The sequence below is a fragment of a genome, unplaced genomic scaffold (genome assembly GCF_019419815.1).
Source record: "Pyrus x bretschneideri cultivar Hongxiangsu unplaced genomic scaffold, Pyrus_bretschneideri_v1 Contig6, whole genome shotgun sequence".
Taxonomy (NCBI): Eukaryota; Viridiplantae; Streptophyta; class Magnoliopsida; order Rosales; family Rosaceae; genus Pyrus; species Pyrus x bretschneideri.
Window position 1 is genome coordinate 4,682,795 of NW_025999798.1, and position 20,943 is coordinate 4,703,737.

Consider the following 20,943-nt stretch of genomic DNA (forward strand, 5'->3'; position numbering starts at 1 on the left):
TACATAAAGATGAAGATAGACTTATCCTCACAATATATTAAAAATAACATGATTAAAATTCGTTTTTAACAACCAATCATTTATAAATGAAAAAAAATACATCTAAATCGTACTGCTAAAAAAATCATTTTTTTGTGTAATAAATTTAGGACCTACTAATTTAACGTGGATCTCTCCCATAAAATGCGTACGCTAGACTTAGCTCCGGTGGTTTCGTAGTGGGCCCCACGTAATAATGACTAGGCCCACACAAAGCATTTCAGCCTCAAACTCGGACTTGGTGGGGGCAAAGCTGCTAGGCTACTCGCCACGAGAATCCATACGTCAAGCTCCTTTCCTGAAAGTTCCACAAACATCCCTTCCCTGCTATTGGATCCGGAGTCGACTGACCCTCTGGGCCCACTCAAAACAAAACAGATCCGACATCCACCGTCCATCGCCCGAACGCACAAGATTCCTTTCGTAACCGCTGCCACTATAAATTTACCCTCGAACCAAAAGCCATCCGTATTTTCCAAAGCCATTTCGTCTTTCAGTCGCGACTTCCCGGAATCTCAAAAACCGCCGCGAAGAGAAAAGAATCTACAAACGATGGCCACCGTCGATGTAATTAAATTTCCAATCATCTCAATTGTCGTTTTGTTTATCTTTCTCGATTTGTTTTTATGTTATATTTGCCTGGATCTTTAGCAACTTTCTGATGTGTTGTTGCAGAAGGGAGTGGAGATCAGCAAGGAGAGGGAACTGAAGCACCTAGGGTTTCTGAGGGTGGCGGCGATTCAGACGCTGGTGTGCGTTTCGAATCTGTACGATTACGCCAAGCAGAACTCCGGGCCGCTCAGATCGACGGTCGGGACTGTGGAGGGCGCAGTCACCGCCGTCGTTGGTCCCGTTTACCGGAAGTTTAAGGGCGTACCTGACGACGTCCTCGCTTTCCTCGACGCCAAGGTATTCTCTTCTCTTCTATTTGTGTTTTTCCTGATTAGAAAGAAAGAAACTGAAATTGTTCAGATTGGGAAATTTCTCGAATTAATTTGGTGAATTAACAGTTAATAATTTGTGAAATTTGAAAGCTGTGTGGTGGTTATGCATGATTTTTCTTTTGCTTATGATCTATGAAGGTGGTTTTTAGTTGTGTTCTGCCTGGTTTTGTACCCTGACGCCGAAAAGGCCCGTCGGAATCCATTTTAATAAGAGACTTGAGACATCATTCATGAACTCCTCCTTAGTTTTTTGGCTGGTGCCGGATAAAAAGACCGCGATTTCTACATCTCGATGGATAATTGATGCTTCTTATCCAACTAGATTTCTTTGTGTTTTTGCTAACTGGGTTTGTGAGCTACTTGTTTAATGAGGTTATAGTGTACGTGTTCAACAGCTTTATGATGCCCGTTTGTTCTGTTATGCCCCTTGTGAATGCCCTTCGTGCATGAATGATCGAGGTGATCGAGGCTTGATATATTCATTGTTCACAGGTGGATGAAGGCAAAGACAAGTTCGATAAGCATGCTCCTCCAGTGGCTAAGCAGGTCGCGAGCCAAGCGCACTGCTTGATCCAGAAGGCAGCGGAAAAGGGACACAGAATTTTAAAGGAGGTTGAAACTGGCGGTCCACGCGCAGCTATTCACTATACAGCTACTGAGTACAAGAACTTTGTCTTGAAACAATCTGTTAAGTTGTGGGTCGGACTCAACAAGTACCCTTCCATCCACACAGTGGCACAGAAGGCTGCACCAACCGCTGCGCACTGGTCTGGCAAATACAACCACACCGTAAAGGACTTGACCCGTAAGGGCTATGCCATCTTCGGCTATCTACCCCTGGTTCCGATCGATGAGATATCCAAGGCAGTCGAAAAGGGAGAGGCGGAGAAGAAGGAAGATGCGGCTGCACATGTCGAGCACAAATCGGATTCTTCTGATTCTGATTGAAGGAATGTCCGCCTGCCTGCCTTTGGTGGTTTTAAGTTTGGCCCTTTAATTATACTAGCTGTCCTGTTTTAAAGAAAAGCCTAATATGGTAGGTTGGCGGGTGTGGATGAACTGAAGAAATGTGGATAGCTACTTAGCTTCGCTAGCGTCTATGTAAATTTACATCTACTTTTGTCTCAGTTTGTTAAAGACCTTCACCGGCTAAATTTAGAATAAAAAACATGAAACTTGCAGCAATGACCCAAACATATAGCACAAAGCTACCGCAAACGCCAATATCAACTCTCCTAAGGACGTGCCTTGGAGCAATTAGCATGAAGACATATTCAACCTACATTATCTCGGAAGCGACTGACAACAATACAACAACTTCCACACAGTTCGAACGATGCATTAGAAACACAGAATGGCTTCAAAACAGTAAAAAAAACAAACTTTATACGCACTCAATTAGTTTTGGGGGGTGACGGGATCATAGCTGTGTTGGAGGAGATCATCATAGGGGTCCCTCCGGCCTGCAACCTGGCTAATCTGGGCATCCCAACGGAGCTGCGAGTTGTGGCGTTCAAGGGTCCAAAATCCGTAGGGACGGAGAGGTAGCGCCCACATCTCCTTGGTCTTTCACCGCATACACGTGCTCCCTGAACTTCCTATCCCTCTCTTTAGGGTCCTCCATAAGCATCAGTACCAGATTCTCAGCAAACTCCATTATAAACGCCATCTCTCACGCCTTAACAACGTTAACCTAAAAATCTTAGCTCTGCTCAGAGTTCCACAAACCCTAGTTTATACAAATTCAAAATATTCATAGGAAAATCGATTCAGCTATTAGATTATTCTATTGGGATTCAATAGGGAAAATATAATTCCAGATGCACTGAGAATCTGCAGATTTTCGTTTCCTTTCTATCATTTTCTCGGCAACCAAACTGATCGGAAAATCGCGATGTGGAAAGAAATTGATTCAATAACAAATCTAAGCTGCGATCAATCTGAATTATAAAAAAAAAAAAAAAAATTAAAACAAAATTATCAACAGAATTGAAAAGGAGAATCTACTGTGAAACTTACCTGTTCGTTGATTAGAGCTTTCCTGCGCAGATCACTGTGTATGGCAAACGGTATTTGGGGTCAAACTGTCAAAAGCAGCAAAGTAGTTTCTTTTTCTTTGGAACTCTTTAATTTGGGCCTGCCAAGATTTACCCGCTTTTCCTTCGCTTTTATTTGGGACCAAGGCCTTATCAACTTCCTTTTTCTTTGCATTTTTTTAGTAAAGGCCCAATTTTGATGATTTTGGACTTGCACCGGATTTGAAGCCTAAAACTTAAAAGGATAATACTTGCTTTCCCTCTTTGGGACGAGCTCATTATTTCTTGCGAATAACGTATCTTGATTGTGTAAAAAAATTTACGATCAACACTGTTGAATTTCTTAATCTTTATTTGAAGATCACCCATACTCTACAAAAATTCATTTCAATCGGAGATCATCTAATATTTCAAATGTATAGAATAAATTGATGATGTAGGTATCAAATAAATATTCATCATGAGTTGTCCATTTATTTGATATGTTTGGATGATTAAACGGTCTACAATTCAAATGATTTTTGCAGGATTGATTTTCAAATAAAGATTAATAAATTTAGCGATTCTGATCCTTGATTTTATTCGGTCAGAATACGTTATTCGTAATTTATGATTTTTTAGCAAAAAAACTTAGGAATGTCTTCTCTAATTTGTCAAAAGTGGAAAATCAACATAAGAAATATTTTTGCTCACCATCTCATTAATTACTGTTGAGTGGCTATCATTTAATGTATCTGCTATAAGAATTTCGAGATTTAAATTCATCTAACAATAATTGATAAGGTGGAAAACATCAGCACGACTAAGAAATGGTGAGCACAAATTCTCTAATCAACAGATCTTAAAACGCTATAAGTGTCCAAACCGAATTTAGAGTTAGAGCGGACAAAACGAACAAAGGTTATAATTTCACAAACCAATTTCAATTGTTTATTAAAAGTGTTGATCGATCTCAAAATACTTTTTTACTAGTACAAAGGAAGGAGAATGATAGTCGAATTCTCTCTACTAGTGGTAAAGTGATCTACAATTGAAGCTGTTAATCACACGCTCGTAGACAAATATGATAAACACATATGTTATGTAATATGTTTTTTTTTAGAGAAGTGTTATTAGCATTCCAAAAATCTTATTTTACACTCATCCTAAGCGTATTTTTCTTTCCTAATATAGAAAGTTTGAAGAGCAGAATGAGATTTTTTTAAGTGCTAATAATAAATTTTTTTTTTAATACATACAAATATTGAAAGAAGAGAAATCGAATTTAGAATTTCGAGTGCAAGGTGAACATTGTTCATCAACTGAACTAGAAGCTCCATATAAGTCAGCAAATTTGCACTTGAAGAATTTGAGCTGAGCTTCTCAAGTGCATATAATACCCAGAAGCTATTATCTAATCTACTAGCTACCTTTCTGTTGTACAACACAAAAGCACTTATTTAACCAACAACACAGCCTTCAAAAGGACCTGGCTTCTCTGCCATTCCACTTCTCATACACTCTCATTCCTTCCTATTTATGCGGTCACGGTTAAGCCACGTTAATATTTTATATTATTATTGTTTTTTGTCTTATTATCTCTATAAAAAAGTCAATACAAAATATTAACGTGGCTTAACCGTGATCGCATAAAATAGAAAGGGATGAGAATGTATGGAAAGTGAAAGGGCAGAGAAGCCGGGTCGGGTCCCCTTCAAAAACTGCTTATTTGGGCAGTCAAAACTCAAAAACAGGAGTTGGAGTAGGCAGAAGGGCATTGAATGAGCGCCATTTTTTGTAGAAACTGGTTGCCCCCTCCCTCTGCTTTACTAACTTTTATTTCAATTTACTAAAAAAAGCAATACAAATTTAACTCCAACCAGTTTAATTCATTAAGCATAAACGAAAGACAAAGCAAAAATTGCAAACAAAAACAATGAGGATCCTTTACAGATATTTTTATCGTAAATCGTGCGATTAATTTTTATTAGGTATTATTTATATTTAATTTTAAATAAAAAATTTACAATAATTTATGATCACACGATATACGATAAACGAATGTGATTTAATGATCTCCAAGATTCTTATAAAGAAAATCCAAAAAAAAAAAATCCTCCTTCAAACAAAAAAACATGGTGACGTTTTTATGCATGAACCATTTGAGACAAACATTTTCAAAAGCTGACAACCATTTACTAAACATTGTCTTTTTTCTTAATTTTTTTGGTTTTTTTTTGGATTTCCAAATTCCAATGCAAAGGTAGTAGTAATAATAATAATAAGATGAACTACAAATTTAAGATCCGGCTTTTGTGCAGCGACGCATCATCATCATTTTGTACTTGTTTTCTAGACCAAAATTCAGAGGTGGAAGCAATGCTCTGTGGGCTTTGCTTAACACTTTGGAAAGCAAGAAACTGGATCAGCTCTATGCTCTCTGGGTTTTCACCGGCTATTCCTAAATGCCTAGCAAACATTTAGCTAGGACTTCAACCACACATGTGACTATTGACTTACAACTAAAGAAACAAAACTTTTAAGTATAAGCGTAAGTACTCTTAACCACTTTAGCTACAAGTTTTGTGTCGACAATCTGACCCATGGCCGAACTGCATCCTCATTAAGCCTAATATCCCACCCAAATTAAGCTCGATAACTCTTTATCAACTCAAGTTTGTATGTCACTGGGCATCCTTGAGATATTTGGTCACTCAATTAATGAACACAATCTTTGAGTAAAACATTTGCTGCTCTAATTTTTAGTTTTAACGCCGACTTTCCAATTTTTCTTGCTTTGGCGTCAATATTAATGTTAGCATTCAACTAGCCACATTATGAAAATTAGGTAGCCCACCCAGTTTAAGATTAATCGTTCCACACTTCGATCTAACGTGTAAATTGTTAGTTTAATGTGAATCGAACTTAAAATTTCTCATTTACCTATCAAAAATAAATATCACTACCTAGACAATAGTTGTGGTCACTCTATTGGCAACATTCTGTTTGGGTGAATGTAAAAATGAAAAATAGTCAAAATATTTGGGCTACAGTTGCAGTTGGGTTTGTAAAGAGTAAATGGAGCTGCTGAGCTATACTGTCACGCCCATCTGATCTCAACTAATGTGTTTAATGATTTGGGCTTGGACCACCGTAACTCAACATCAAGTGAATAAAAGAAATTTTAAAAGCGATTCTTTTAAAAATGAAATTCTTTGTAGACTCTCTATCATGTTATGTTTTTAACATAATATTTTATAATGTTGGTATAGAAATTGACGTTAAACTGTGAGGTGACAAAGAGTCGATAAAAAATCTCACTATAAGAGAGTTTCCTCATCATTCTCCAATTAATAATATCAACAACAATGATTTTATTTTCTCTTTACTAAAAGAAAAAAGAAAAATAAAATAAAAAGTGTTAAAGAGAAAAACAAGTGCGCTCCCACCAGGAGAGATGCTGTTTTAATTTTGTGTTGTTATTTTCTCCACTTGATTTGGTGTTGTGAACATAATTGACTCATCCCGAAAAACAACAATGCCCACCACTTCCCAAATTGGACATCTTTTTTCCCCACTCCCACTATTTCTATTCCCCTTTTCTTCTTCTCATTTTTTTCCCACTAAAACAACCTAAAAATGGATTAAATTAGGTCACACAATATGTTAGTCTTATTAACTTGTAGTCATATACTGAAGTCAAATCTAAGATCTACTTAATTATAGTACCCAAAAAAAAAAAACCAACACTTGACTACTCAAGAATGAATAGGAACTCGTACTCAAAATTCTTCGTGTTTGAACCACATAATTTTGTGCATATGATTACAACTGTTCATATTATGAATCACTCTGTAAATATCATATATGCAAAAAATAAATTAAAAATAAGCCTTTTAGTCAATCTATTGTAGCAAATATATAGACGGTTCATAATGCTTTTACCAATTCCGTTCATATGTTTTTATACAGTTCGATAACCAAACGACCTTAATTTTAATTGAATTTTTTTTTTCAGAGATGATCTTTATAGAATGATTTATAATATGAACAATTCTAATCTCAAACACGAGGTTATAAAAATCAACAATGAAAATCTTTTAGCGAGAACTTTTATTCATTTTTGAGTAGGCAAATATTATTAAAAAACAATATAACAACATTGTAATTCTAATAGCTGTTTGTTAGTTTTACCTTCCCTTCCTATTGTTCTTTGCCAATCACTTAAATGTGTGTTCTGACCCTTTTTTACCACCTAAAAGCAAGTGCGATGATCAACACATCCTTTGGCATAAATTGCTCATTGCTTGTGCTCTTCCTATCTTCCATTCTCCAAATCCAAACCCTCAACCTCCACTCAGACACCACCTTCGACTCCCCTTCATCGCCGCCTGCCAATCCCTCCGCCTCCTGGACTTAGCCTATCATGCACTTCCAAATCCTAATCTATAAACCCCAAGTTTTCACCTCAAAACAATCACGACTTTAAACATGCATGCATGCTCATGTCGTCAATTGGGCTATCTATACGATCTTTACATGCAGTACCCATGTCGAATTTGGATTTTGTTTGGGTTTTAATATATTATTATGTTTTGTTATTTAGTTTTACGGTCTAGTAATATTCCTCTTCAATTGTAAAAGAGAGATCTTAAGTTCATTTCTCGTCAAAAGTGATTTTAAATAACATTATTTGTAGCCTATTATGAGACTAAGTCCGCGCTCTTTCCTCTTAATGTAGATAGTATCTTTTGTTCAAAAAAAATTTCAAGTTTTTAATTTTTTAAGAACATTAATTTTTTGGGAACTTTAACGAAAAGCTCCCGGTACTGTTCACTTTAACGAAAAACCACATTTTTACACTAAAAAGTCAATCCTGGTACTATTCACTTTACCCTTTATTTTGTCCTTATAATTAAAACTCAAAATTTTCAAGCTCTTTTCATTAGTTTTTCTTAATTTTTAGCTTAATGTGTAAGTGTATTTTACATGCAAAAAAATAGTTAAAAAAAGCAGAAAGAACAGATATTTATAAAAAATAAAAAAAAAAACTAGCATTCCTCTTTTCTTTATTTGACATCAAGATAAGGAACATCTATAACTTTACCTTAAAGTAAAGCCAATTCCTCACCCCATAAAATCACATTTTCTACCAATCTATGCCCAAGTAATAGAATTTTCAAACGAGAAAAAGTTGAAATAGTTTCCTAAAGCATAAATGAGATTTGTTGTGTGTTCATATCAAAACTTAGAAATGGTGTATGTCACATGACCAGTTACTCAAAGACTGGAAATTCTGTACATATAAACTTAATTAAATTGACTAAAATAGTATGCATAAAAATTTAATTTACATCTTCGTAAATTAAAGAATTTGAAAATTTAACATTCCCAAAGATAAATGACCTATTTGGCACCTACCCAGAAGACAATTGTGTAATATCATTTAGAAAACCAACTATGTATTTTACAAACGTGAAAATCAGAAGAAAAAAAAATCAGTGCTTGCATACGTAAATTAAGCCAAATGTGTCTTGCATACGTAGATTAAGTCAGTTGGTCTCGATTGTGGCCACCAACTTGGATCCGAAACCGGAACATTTGAATTTTGTGTGGAAATAGGGAAAAAAAATGTACAGAAAAAGAATAAGAGAGGAAAGATCATTTGAATTTTCATAAATTTGGAAATTTTTTTTTACCGAAATTAAGGCTAAAGTTGCTCTATAGTACAAAAAAAGAACCCAAAAAACACAGAAAAAAGAAAATGCTCCCTTCAGAAGACCCCCCTCTGTGTTAAAAAAGGTGAACAAAATTTCCAACGGCCATGATTATCTTAACATATATTTTCACAAAACGGCCCTGTTTCCCCTTTTCCTTTTTCCGTTTGGTCTTGATTCACGTTTTCGTGCCGTTACCGTCACCGTCACCGTCTAATTCTTAACTCTCGGCCATAACGTCATCACCCCCATTGGCAGCTCCGTCATCGTCCGCACCCTCACCCTCCTCATCCACCCACCGCTCAACGGCAGTACACTCAGCCTTGTGGCTTAGCTTCCAATCAAGCGCCTGGCACGCGCGTGAACAGTAATTGACGGCCCCACATACCGAACACCGACGAAACTCGTGTCTCCTCGTCTCAGGCCTCCCACATCCCACGTGCGAGCAAAGCCTCAAACCCGGTCCAGGCGAACCGTCCCGAGCAGCGAACCACTCTCCCAAAAATCGGTTCGCCGGATGCACCTCTGGGGCGGGAACGTTGCACCCAAAGTCGCTGAGCAGCGGGCAGCCCGACCCGATCAGGTGCCGCAGCTGCGGATGAGGATGAGGGTGCGGGTGAGGGAGTGGAGTCCACGTCAGTAACTGGCGCATGGGGACTCCCGAAACCGCCGCAGAGGATAGAACCGCCGCGAGTTCACGTGCGTTGGCCTGCACTAGAAACCGTCGCCCTTCCGTTATGTTCTGACGAACTCCGTAACCGTCCTGGAGGCAGTGCCCAAGCTCTCTCAGCGCGTCGATGTGGCCGAGAAAGGCGGCACGCGCGCATAGCGCCACTCCGGCCCGGAGGTCCTTATCGTTTTTGGAGCCTCCGCTGCCGTTGAACTGAATCACGGCGAGAGAGTAGAGCGCCGGCGCGTGCGAGCCAATCGCCGCCTTGGCCATGAGCGAGGCTCCGCTTCCTCTGTTTTGCAAACAATAGAAGCGAATCTGCAGAGACAAACGAATAAGAACAGTTAATAAATAATAATGCCGCGAAACGTTCATAAAAACGCGATTAAACAAGTAACCAAATGAAATTAAAAAAAAATTGAATGAGAATTATGGGGGTTTCGGAGTGAACTGACCATGCCAAGAGTGTAGCAGGCCTCGGTATTGCCGGCGTCGGCGCAGAGCTTGAGGAATCGGTGAGCCGACTCGGACCAGTTCTTGGCTTTCAGGATAAACGTTTTCGGATTAGCCTTGGAGAGCACTGGAGAATGGAGAGCTAAGCCGTTCAACCGCTTGCATCTGTTAATTGTCCATCCAATCAAAGCGTCAGTTCCGTTCGATTTTAAAACATACTCCCACCACGTTTCTCTAACTAACCGATTAACCTCCAAACTTACACAAATTAATCAAATTTAAATAAAAACTAATGGAAATTAGAGCGCACGTTATCAAGACGTTGATGAAATCGGCCGGCGAGTTGGCGGTGGCGCTGAGTTTCGAGAGGATAAGAATGAGGAGGTCGTCCGGCAAAGCGTCGAACGAATCGGGAGCCGACGAGGTCGTCGTCGTCGTCCTCGTCGTGCCCGGCGAGAATCTATTCCTTTTCCGGCAGATCGTCCGCTCTCCTCCGGCGAATTCCTTCTTCCTCTTCCTCTGACAACCCACATCACCTCCGCCTACGACTCCTCCGCCTACTGTCGGATAACAAACGCCGCCCCTGGTCCTCATAATTTTCTCACAGAAATGAATAAAAAGCCGAGTGAGGGGTCTTATATCCGAAGAGAGAGGGAAAAGCGAAGAGGAAGAAACACACAGCCAAATGCTCTCCAACAAATTAATATATATTTCTCAAGCGACCACTAAATCACACATTTAATAAACATAACGTCCTTTTTACAACTTCTCGCCCCTGGACTTTACTGTATTTACGGTCAAACAGGGTTGACCCAGATCCGTTCGTCTGTCCCCCGTCGGGACTCGGTTCGTTTTGGCTTTTCAGTCCCTCTCCGTAGTAAAACGCACAACATTAAAAGTATTCGAAACCCGACCCGAACCCGCTGGGAGAAGAGAGAGAGAGAGAGCCTTCTTCCCTCTCCCTCTTTTCTAACTGTTTGTTCGTATTTTTTTTTTCACTCCTAAAAATACATATTTATCTTCCGAATCGTTACAGCGACAGTTAATCTTGTTATCTGTAAAAACACCTAAACTTGGTTAATCTTCTGTTATTTTCAAATTTCACCCGATGTTATAATACTAAACTCACGCGTCGGTTGTAAGTTTTTACCCCCCCCCCCCCACACAACTATATTTTTTTTTGTTTTTAGAAGCGTCAGGGGGACGCATTGGGTGTGCGTGTAGGGGGGGTGAACGTGGTCGTTTCAACAAACTCAGGTAGCAAAATTTGCGCACCCGTAGAAGACCCGGCCAAACGAAGGTCAAACTTATGAATCAGCATTCGCACAGGTTCAGTTACTCTTCTTTTGTTTTACTTGTCTTTTTTGCTTCGGGGAATTATCTCTTTTTTTTTTTTTTTTTGGTTGACGTGCGTTTTTTTGTTTTGCTTGCGTTACGAATATCTTCCATTTTAGATATTGTTCTTCCAAGACAATGAGACACAGTTGCTGACATGGTGCAAAATTGTACCTGTGGTGATATTTTTGGCAATGGTATTTATCCGACTTACCCAAAACTTATTCACTAAAGATGAAAAGATATACTTAATGTTTTGTATGAAGCATTTTAAATTCTTTTAGAATTTAATAATTTTTTTATTAAAAGTGCTTTTTCGAAAATGTTTGTGAATGCATTTGCTTTATCTTGAGATGGTTTCAAGTGCTGAGAAAAAAAATACAAACAAACTACGTGAGGAATTGAATATAGACAAATTATAACTACATAAGTGATATTGAAATGACTGAAACCGCTTTTAAAAAACATTTTTTTGGGTTCTAAAAGAACTTGAAGTGCTTTTATTAGAATTTACTTGCGTTTTTACGAATGATTGGTTCTAAAAACATTTTCATCAAAATAACTTTCAATAATTTTTTTAATTTTAATTTTTTAAATATAATTTCAGTAGTTTAACAGCTTTATCTATATATTCGAAGTAATGCAACTCCTTTCGTATAAAATTTCTTAGGTCAAGCTGTGAACAGGAAACTTCAATCACAAGCTAAGCCCAACAGTCTCTCCCACCACCCTACGTAAACAGCAACAGCGCCGTAAAACTGCAACAAAACTAAATGCCTACGGCAAAAATCGGAGACACAATCCCCATTCCTCCGTGCACGGCCATTTACATGATTACACCTTACGGCTGCTGCTATTCTCATGTCAAGTCAATGCCCATGTTTTCACACTTTCACACTGCATGTACAACAATTTCACATTTATTTTCACTCGTGAATTAAGAACTTACATATATGTAATGAATTCATCGTGAATGTTATTATTCGATCTAATAATATAATGTTATGTTTTAATTTTTATCGATGTAACTTAGACCAAGACGTCATATGGCATTGAACAATTTTCTCCTGTTTTCACCCCACCAAAAAAGAAAGTTAGAAAGAAAATGAAATTTGAAACTGAAATAGCGGTTTATTTATTTATTAAACAAACGATATTTCTACACTAAGCAAGTGGTGGGAATAGAATTGTGGTTTTAGTTGGAGGCTTTCTAGTAACAAGACACCCAGCAATAATCACGTGGCACATAATAAATTAATGCAGCATTCTGGTGCGTGGTGTAGGTCTCAGAATCTCAATTCCGAAGTCAAATATTTGGCACTCGTATTTGGACATTTATGTATTGACTGAATCATTAGACGCCCCTAATTAAAGTGATTAAATTGATAAGCAGAACTTAATCATAACTCTTTTGGAAAAATACCAGGGAAAGAATCTAGAGAAACGGAGATTTGTGGTCGCATAAGGAACGTAGAAACGTCCAGATCAAACCAAAAGAAAACAGAACCCAAAAACGTAAAAACCAAAAGTTTCCTGCAATTAATTATTGTAATCTCAAAAACGTAAACTACAAAGCGATTGGGTTTTGTTGATGATATGTAAAAACTAATTAATCACCGTGCCTAAATATTTTTTTTTCATTTTTCTTTGTCATCTAACTTCTTGTTGATGAAAGTTGAGGTTCCAAATCTGAACTCAATTTGAACGAAAAAAATGACTCAGCTCCATAAAAATCATTGTAACGTTCTTGACCTTCTCATGTAGGAGAATATTTCGCATCCAAGAATGAAATTTGCATTCTTTCTAATCTATTATATATACATATATATATATATATATATATTGAATGCGTAAATTATATGTCACGATTTCTCATTAAATATCTGACATGTTATTTAGATAAGTTACGAATTTAATGACGCATTCTAGCATGATCTCACTAAATAAATTTTTTAATTCACACCTCGATAACGTAATGAATCTATATTTGACATATATAAGGAGAAAAAGAAACGAACCGGAAAAATTAAAATTAAATTTGTGAAAGTCCTGGCAGGCGTGACATTTTTTTGAAGTCGACTGTTCAAAGAGGCAATAACAGTATCAATCAATTGAAAATATATAGTTGTACCTGTATTTGTAGTTGTGGACTTGTATTGCATGTGGCGGAGTGGGGTGGTACCAGTAATCTTCTTAAACCCTAAACCCGAGAGGCCCCGGCCGCCCTCCTAATCTAAATTAATACAAAAGGCAGTTTTAAAAGGGTGGATTAAGTTGGGAAGTGACGTGGATCTCAAGGAGTGATGTCGACCACTCGTGTCCATTACTTTCGGAAAGGGATCCTCTTCGGATCACTTGGTGGAAACGATCCAGAGAGGATTCATTTCCTATTACTTTCGGAGATAGATTATCTACCCTTTTGTTTGGATGTTCTTCCCATCTTCTTTTATTTTTGCTGTTACGGTTAAATCACGTCAACATTTCATATTCTTATTATTTTTTGTCTTATTATTTAGCTTAATTATAACTGCACAAAATAAAAAAGGATAAGAATGGCATCTAAATAGAAGGACAGACAATCTGCCTCCATTACCTTCACCATGGTAGGACCTACGTGTCTCCTCCTCCTGCTTGGGCTCCTTCTGAAAGTAGAAAGTAGAAAACAACAGCAAAACTTACATAAGTGGTGTGGGGACGTGGGAAAAGTTTTTAGGCTGCCAGCAATACGATTCAGTGTACTATGTAGGTGGTTGAATTTTTTTAAATAGTTTTTTTAAAAGACTCACAAAGGTTATAAGTTTGGCTTTTACATAAAAAACGAGTTTCGAACTTAAAACATTCAGTTTTTAGTTTGAATGAAATCTCGCAATCTACTATCTATTACTGGACCACTAATTCGTGGTTATTTTTTTTAATATTTAAATATTAATGTTATAATACTTGATGTATCAATATTCTTAACACACTAAACAAATCTCTCTGAACGTGGGATCCTAATTTTATCATAGGTGTTGGGGTGAGTACACGGTAGGGACGAAGGATGGGCTGTGTTGTTGCCAAAGAGCCAAAAGGTGATTGTGGAGTTAGGGTTATGGGTGGCAGCGGCACCCGCGATCAACGAAGCCGATAGCATTCCAGAGTTTGGTCTTTACATTTTAATGTTGTTCATAATCAAGATATAAAACAAATCTTAATTGTCACTTAGTATTACGGTTTAGTATTATTATTTTTTATTTGTAAGTGAAGGGTTTTAAAATTCGATTTTCGCTAAAGAATAATTTGAATCCCATTATTATGGTCAGCCCAATGCTAGGATTAACTCACTTCCTCAACTTCTTAATATAGATAATATTATTTCTTCAAACACAAAATAGAAATGTAAACCTTAATGTTTCCAAGTAGTGGAGTTGGCCGGGTCTTTTTTAAGTTTTAGTCTTCAATGTACGTAGGTACAAAATATTAATTTGAGGAAGCTAATTAGTTTATATTTGGCCGGCTGGACCGGATTAGCAAAATGATTTGACGTTAATTATTGTACTTTAGTTAAATAGTTTTGTAGCCACAAATATTATCAAAGTGGTTGACAAAGCTTATAGTTCTAGGTGATAAGCATGATCTCCAAATTAATGTTGGGAATGGGATTAGCTAGTTGGTTACTTAACTTACAAGGAGGGGAGTTGTGCGTACGTAAATGAATTATTTCCGTAAAAATTCAATGTCTTCAACTTGAAGTGGTCAAAGACAAGCCATGTTTAAAAAATTCACGAAATTGTATCTATCGAAATATTCAAAAAATTCAAGATCAATGTAAAAAAGATTGAAATGCAAATCTCACCCTATATCAACAAGATATAGAAAAATGAATGAATATCGATATCTACCAATTCGCTACAAAAATTTTGTATTGAACTTATTGTAGATTTCAAACTTTTGAATTTCTTTTAAATTTTTTTTCCCTAATTTTGACTAAATGTGAATAGGTTGATATACCAATCTGTAGCAAATATCCATAATTTCTATCACATGCAACGATATCGATGTATGCATTAATATTTTTATAAATTTACATATCGATATTTTCACTTATATTTTCATTCTTGAGTCTTTTTCACCATTTATGTTACTATTTTCATCCTCGATATTTTCACCATTTGTGTTAGTATTTTCATCCTCGAGTCTTTTTCTTCGCTTTGAGTTCTTTAAGAAGATTTATCTGCGGATTTTGTTCTAGTTTCTTTGTCTCGGATGGGATGGCTAAGGTCCTTGTTCGATGATTCTTGATTATTGTTGATGTCGTATCTTACTTTGCTACCTCTCTATATCTCGATCGATTGCTAATCACTCGTTTTAAATAGAAAAGCGGCTTGACTCCTAGAGTTTCTGGAGTTTCTTATTCTTTTTGTTTTTTTTTATAAGATGGACAACTGGTGGTGAATTATAGTTATTCACTCTTTCAAACTCAAAGGAAGTTAATTGATAATTGCAATTTACAGATTACCACGATCAAGCAGACTCATAATTTATAAAATTTGAATTTAGGATTCTTCCCTTTTTTTTTTTATAGAATTGTTGTTTGCACTTTTTTACTGAGCCACTTATCGATTTTTAATTGGAGAAACGGTGAGTCGGATTACACAGAACCAAAGATTTATATAAGCATTACAATGTCCTATCTGAAAACAATGTTTTGTTTTTTTATACGAAAGGAAAAAAAGTTACAAAGAGAAGTTGCTAGAGCAAGAAAAGCTACGAAGATTCCAAAACCGATCAGGACGAGCATCATACTTTTTGTTAAGGGGTTTCTCTCATTGCTTAAATTAATAAGCTTAACAAAATTAAAAAAGGACTTGATCAGTTGGTGAAGCGACATTTGATTTTTAACTACTTATCTTAAAAAAATTATAAATTTAAATCACATGATTACGAGAATGATAAATATATTTGTAATGAGGTCAATATTAAACTTGTAGCTCACTTTAACTTATTGTGAATTGATCGACAGTCCGTTGTAAATAGAATTTCATAAATTTCTTGTCAAGTGTGAGGGTAAAAATTTTAAAATATTGAATTTAGTCTAAAGTCTTTGCTATTGGTCTGGATTTTTTAGTCCGTCAGTTTTAAAGTATGAGCTCCGAATAGGATCTCAATCCCCTTATTAGGATCTTAATATATTTCCACTTGAATGTAAAAGATAATATAAGTTGCAATATTTTGCTTGCATGCAAGTTGTTCGACGTTGACTCCTTTTCATATGGCACGACAGATATTTCATTCTATACGCTGGATTTGGATTAGGCTATTTGGGCAAACGACACGTGGCGGGAAGCCTTCAGAAATTCCTCCGCTTTGGCTAAGATAACACGAAGTAATTTGGATTTGAAAGCAAAGGTGCAGGTGCAGGTGCAGGTGCAGAGCTATGCGAGGTGGCCTCCTTCTATCCTTCCCTCCTCCCTGGTTTGTGATACCTGTTCCACACGAGATAAAGTGTGATTTAATATGTATATTTCTTTATCAATAATTTTATTTGTACACATAAAATTAAAAACATTTTCTGTATATTTTCATAAAAGAAAAATGAAAGAAAAAAGAAAAGAAACCATACCATTATACGTTAAATTTTACCAAAACCTGTGCAACAAATTTTGCGTTTAAATAGCATTATTCTCTTTTATTCCAAGAATATTAACAAAAAAGCCAACCCCAAAATTTTATTTTACTAATTAAAATGTTGTATTTTATGTGCAATTAGTCAATTACCAACGCCTTTTATGTTTTTATATGTTTTGGGATATGCATTGAGGTGGCTTGAGAAGCAAGTAAACGGAAAAGATGTAGTAAAATAAAATTTACTAAACGTATACGCGACGAGACATGCAAAAGGCAAAAGCAAAGGCTCTCCTCTAAGAGAGTTTTTTTCAGCTTGTCCAGAAAGCACGGTGGTACACCACGTGTTACTATATAAATGGTGAGAAACTTTTGTTAAAAATTAATAATTTAAAAATAAAACTTTCCTCCATTTATAGAATGACACGTAATGTATCACCCGTGCTATGAGTACGGTGAAAAATGTCTCCTCCTCTAAACTCTCCAAGCATGCATCATGTGGGAGTAGGATTCTCTCACCTTCCCTCCTCTCATATTTGAACAGTCACGGTTAAGTCAAGTCAACATCTTCTATTAATTTTTTATAGAAAGAGAAAGACAAAATTGAGAATGCGAGAGAAGAGGATGGAAAGAGAAAGAGAAAGAATCCTAGTCGCATCACGTGATAGTCTTGTCTCGTAGTATGATGAAGTAAACCAGCGCAAGCTGCCGTGCAAATTAAACCACAAAACAAATTAGCCTCCTCCCACATTCCACTAGAGACGGTGATTTCATTCACTCCTAATTCACGTTAATGGTTTCATGTTACTTTATCTTAGAGTGCATTTCAAGTGTAATTCCACGTGGCACCACAGTGTCGATCCCCATATTTGGTTTAATAGTAGGTTAATAGCAGTAATGAGAGAACGTACTGTTATTTATTTACTCATGTAATAAGAACATGATAAATGTATTACGATGGAACATGCACATAATAACAAACCCATCAATACCAAAAGTATATTGTATTGACTCCTTACAGAGTAATTTTCGATGCACTAGAATAACATTCATGTAGTGTTACTTTTAGTATATTGTACCGACTCCCTTTGAGAGGAGTGGAAGGGAATTTAATCTACCATCTTCCAAAGAATTTGAGAGGAGTGGAAGTGTTCTAAGGCGTGGAGGAGATGGTACACGAATGGGGAAGCCATCGTTTGCAAGAGCATACCTTTCTGTTAAGGGGTATGTTATCCACGTATCTTATTTTACTTTTTATACATCTCTTAATAATTTCTGTCCGATAATCTTTTTCAATTTATCTGATTCGACGATCAAAAATTTAAAAAACATGTGAGAAATAAAATAAGATGCGTAAATATCGTAACCTTTCTGTTAAAGTCGGACAGAATCTGTTGAAGGCGGAGCTGTTACGGTAGGACCCCCTTTGTCGGGTGTTACAAAACAACTGAGTTGTTCCCTCCAGCTGATGCACGGCTCTTCTCTCCCCTCGACACGTGGGAGTCCTTTTGGTCATCGATGGCAAAGTGTTGGCACGTAGTTCAGTTGCCACGCAAGTAAAGTTTGAAACTCAACGCATATGTGTCGCAATTCGATCATAAAAGTAGTTTGTTCTGCTTTCGTGGAAATTAAATTAACAAATAAAAATAAAAGATGGAGTCAACTGGTCAACGTATTTAACCGTACGTTAGGTAACGCCGTTTGTATTTGGCTGTGCTGGTTGAATTCTTGTCAGGGCACCGCAGAGAAGCCTCCCGTGAAGCTTTTCACTGAAAATAAATTGTTTTACATAACAGTTTGTAGCTCCGTTCGTTAAAATTTTCAATTTAATTTTTACCTCATCCAAGACAGGTTCTATAAGAAACGGCAAGAAGAACAAACAAATTGTTGCATTATTTATATTTAGCGAAAAATAAAAACCGAATGACTCTGAACTTTTATATTTTCGGTTAGAGATGAAATGATATGAATTTTAATTAATTCGACAATGATATTTAATCACTTTTTGATTCCCTAACAACAAGGTTCAAGTATTGTGGACAAATACTGATTAAATTAATTAAATGAATGCAATTTTAATTGGTTTAATTGTAGAAATAGTTCATGAATTTTACCCATAATTTAATTTTAAGGAAAACTAATTAAAAGGGCTTGAAAACTTTGAGTTTTTTGAGTTTTAACGAAAATGACAAAATAAAATGTAAAGTGAATAGTACCATGATTGATTTTTTAGTGTAAAAATGTGGTTTTTTGTTTAAGTGAACAGTACTAGAAGTTTTTCGTTAAATTTCCCTTAATTTTAGTCCTTGAATAGTTGAATTCTCATATTAGTTTCTTTAATCTTTGAACTTACCAATGTGTGGCACAATTTGTCATTTTCACTAACCTCGTTTTTCTCACTAAATCTAGAGATATAATAGGAACTTCAACTTAAAACTAACAAAAATCAACTTAAAACTAAAAACAACAATAGAAGAAGCTAAAAAACAAATGAAATTTTTTGAATTAATATCTAAACAAAGTCGGCGAGGTCGCCAAAGAGGGAGCTTCGAGTGATGGGTTGTCGAAAATGACAAAATAAAGGGTAAAGTGAATAGTACCATGATTGACTTTTTAGTGTAAAAATGTGGTTTTTTGTTTAAGTGAACAGTACTAGAAACTTTTCGTTAAAGTTCCCTTAATTTTAGTGCTTGAATAGTTGAATTCTCATATTAGTTTCTTTAATCTTTGAACTTAACAATGTGTGGCATAATTTATCATTTTCACTAACCTCATTTTTCTCGCTAAATCTAGAGATATAATAGGAACTTCAACTTAAAACTAACAAAAATCAACTTAAAACTAAAAACAACAATAGAAGAAGCTTAAAAACAAATGAAAATTTTTGAATTAATATCTAAACAAAGTCGGCGAGGTCGCCAAAGAGGGAGCTTCGAGTGATGGCTTGTCGAAGAGCAAAAAATAAAGTCACTCCAAGCTCTGCCCTTTGCCCCGTGTTGTCCCCCCCTTCGGTTACCCCCACCCAATAGGCCGAAAAACGTTAGCGTTGCATAAAATAAAATGAAATTTGAACTACAAACATACAAAATGAAAATGATTGGACATTAGCAACTTGTAAATATTAGGCAACGTGAATTTAAAATTGGTAGTTGATAAAACTATAGCTGGACTTAAACAACTAACTAATCACATATTGAACTATTAAAAAAAATTCTTACGTATTTTATTTTCTTATTTCTCATTTTTAAATTCATTTGTAATGATGTGGGATAAGGTTCCTAATATACTGGTAAATCTAACAAAAAAATAGACAGCATTAGTAAAAGTGACCAATTGTACAATACATTGTTAAGTTTAAAAATTAAAGAAACTAATATGAGAGTTTATGACTAAAATTAGACTACAGATGAAGTTCATAAACCATTCTTATAAATAAGGGTTTAATATTATATGGGACCACAAAAAGCCCTTCTAATTCCAATAAGGACACTTGGTGGCCTGCATAAACACACTCTTACGGAACAATTTATGGCTAGAAAAACACATTTTTGTTTTCATGGCAACCCTTAGTATACATGGAGTTAAAGACATGAACTTTTAGGTGCAAATCAAATGCAAGGATTTCCAAGTTATCCGTTTCTTGTGATATTTTCTTTTGCCAATTGTGACTCACTTTTGGTACCACCAAAAACATGAGTTGATGTGGCATACTTTAGTACACGCAGAGGGAACTGAAGTGGTTGTGGCACAACTTGCCGTGTAGGTATAAGTATGAAAAAGAAGAAAAACAAATTCTAAATTTGGTTGTAAGAAAAGAATATAGCTAATTGACAAACTAAAAATCTAAAATGAAACTATATATATCATATGATAACGAACAAATTTTTATGTATATATGAAACACTTGTCATGTAATAAATCATTTTACTTAGTATATTGTGTGTGCGACATACAGTTGATACGTTCTACTTCTAAGTTATGAAAATAAAAATATACACATTACAATTTGAATAAATTAAATTACATGGTTGCGTATCCTTAAAAGAGAAATGCTAATTATACTCTCCAAAATTGACTCTTTACGGATTCTTTGTGATCTCACAGTTGAATGTCAATTCTCATATCAACATTATATATAAAACATTGTGCTACAAATTTGAGGTGGC

General features: G+C 35.9%; 2 protein-coding genes and 1 long non-coding RNA gene across 4 annotated transcripts; 1 reads left to right on the forward strand and 2 right to left on the reverse strand.

The window, feature by feature from the left end:
- Nucleotides 1-446: 446 nt before the first annotated feature.
- LOC125471433 (REF/SRPP-like protein At1g67360) lies at nucleotides 447-2,168 on the forward strand. Of its 2 annotated transcripts, none has more exons than XM_048571779.1 (3): nucleotides 447-606; nucleotides 715-948; nucleotides 1,476-2,168. In XM_048571779.1, the coding sequence occupies exons 1-3, from the start codon at nucleotides 592-594 to the stop codon at nucleotides 1,929-1,931; spliced, it is 705 nt and encodes a 234-aa protein (XP_048427736.1). In that variant the 5' UTR covers nucleotides 447-591; the 3' UTR covers nucleotides 1,932-2,168. The 2 variants fall into 2 exon arrangements, with proteins under 2 accessions (XP_048427736.1, XP_048427737.1); XM_048571780.1 differs by having other exon boundaries at nucleotides 494-606; nucleotides 718-948.
- Nucleotides 2,039-3,195, reverse strand: LOC125471434. Its single transcript, XR_007253620.1, has 2 exons — nucleotides 3,003-3,195; nucleotides 2,039-2,923 (listed from the first exon to the last, which is right to left on the reverse strand). It is a non-coding gene; the product is annotated as an uncharacterized LOC125471434 (long non-coding RNA).
- Nucleotides 3,196-8,645: 5,450 nt separating this feature from the next.
- Nucleotides 8,646-10,447, reverse strand: LOC125471649 (F-box protein At1g67340-like). Its single transcript, XM_048572333.1, has 3 exons — nucleotides 10,149-10,447; nucleotides 9,841-10,003; nucleotides 8,646-9,703 (listed from the first exon to the last, which is right to left on the reverse strand). Exons 1-3 carry the CDS (start codon nucleotides 10,430-10,432, stop codon nucleotides 8,936-8,938), a joined length of 1,215 nt encoding a protein of 404 aa, XP_048428290.1. The 5' UTR covers nucleotides 10,433-10,447; the 3' UTR covers nucleotides 8,646-8,935.
- Between the last annotated feature and the right edge of the window lie 10,496 nt (nucleotides 10,448-20,943).

What these genes read in the sequence shown, in the direction of transcription:
- LOC125471433 (XM_048571779.1), top strand. An exon ending in TCGCTTTCCTCGACGCCAAG is followed by an intron (nt 949 to 1,475) that starts GTATTCTCTTCT and finishes CATTGTTCACAG; the next exon opens with GTGGATGAAGGCAAAGACAA.
- LOC125471649 (XM_048572333.1), bottom strand. Translation starts at nt 10,432, where the DNA reads ATGAGGACCAGGGGCGGCGTTTGTTATCCGACAGTAGGCGGAGGAGTC. An exon ending in TTCATCAACGTCTTGATAAC is followed by an intron (nt 10,004 to 10,148) that starts GTGCGCTCTAAT and finishes GACAATTAACAG; the next exon opens with ATGCAAGCGGTTGAACGGCT. An exon ending in CCTGCTACACTCTTGGCATG is followed by an intron (nt 9,704 to 9,840) that starts GTCAGTTCACTC and finishes TTGTCTCTGCAG; the next exon opens with ATTCGCTTCTATTGTTTGCA.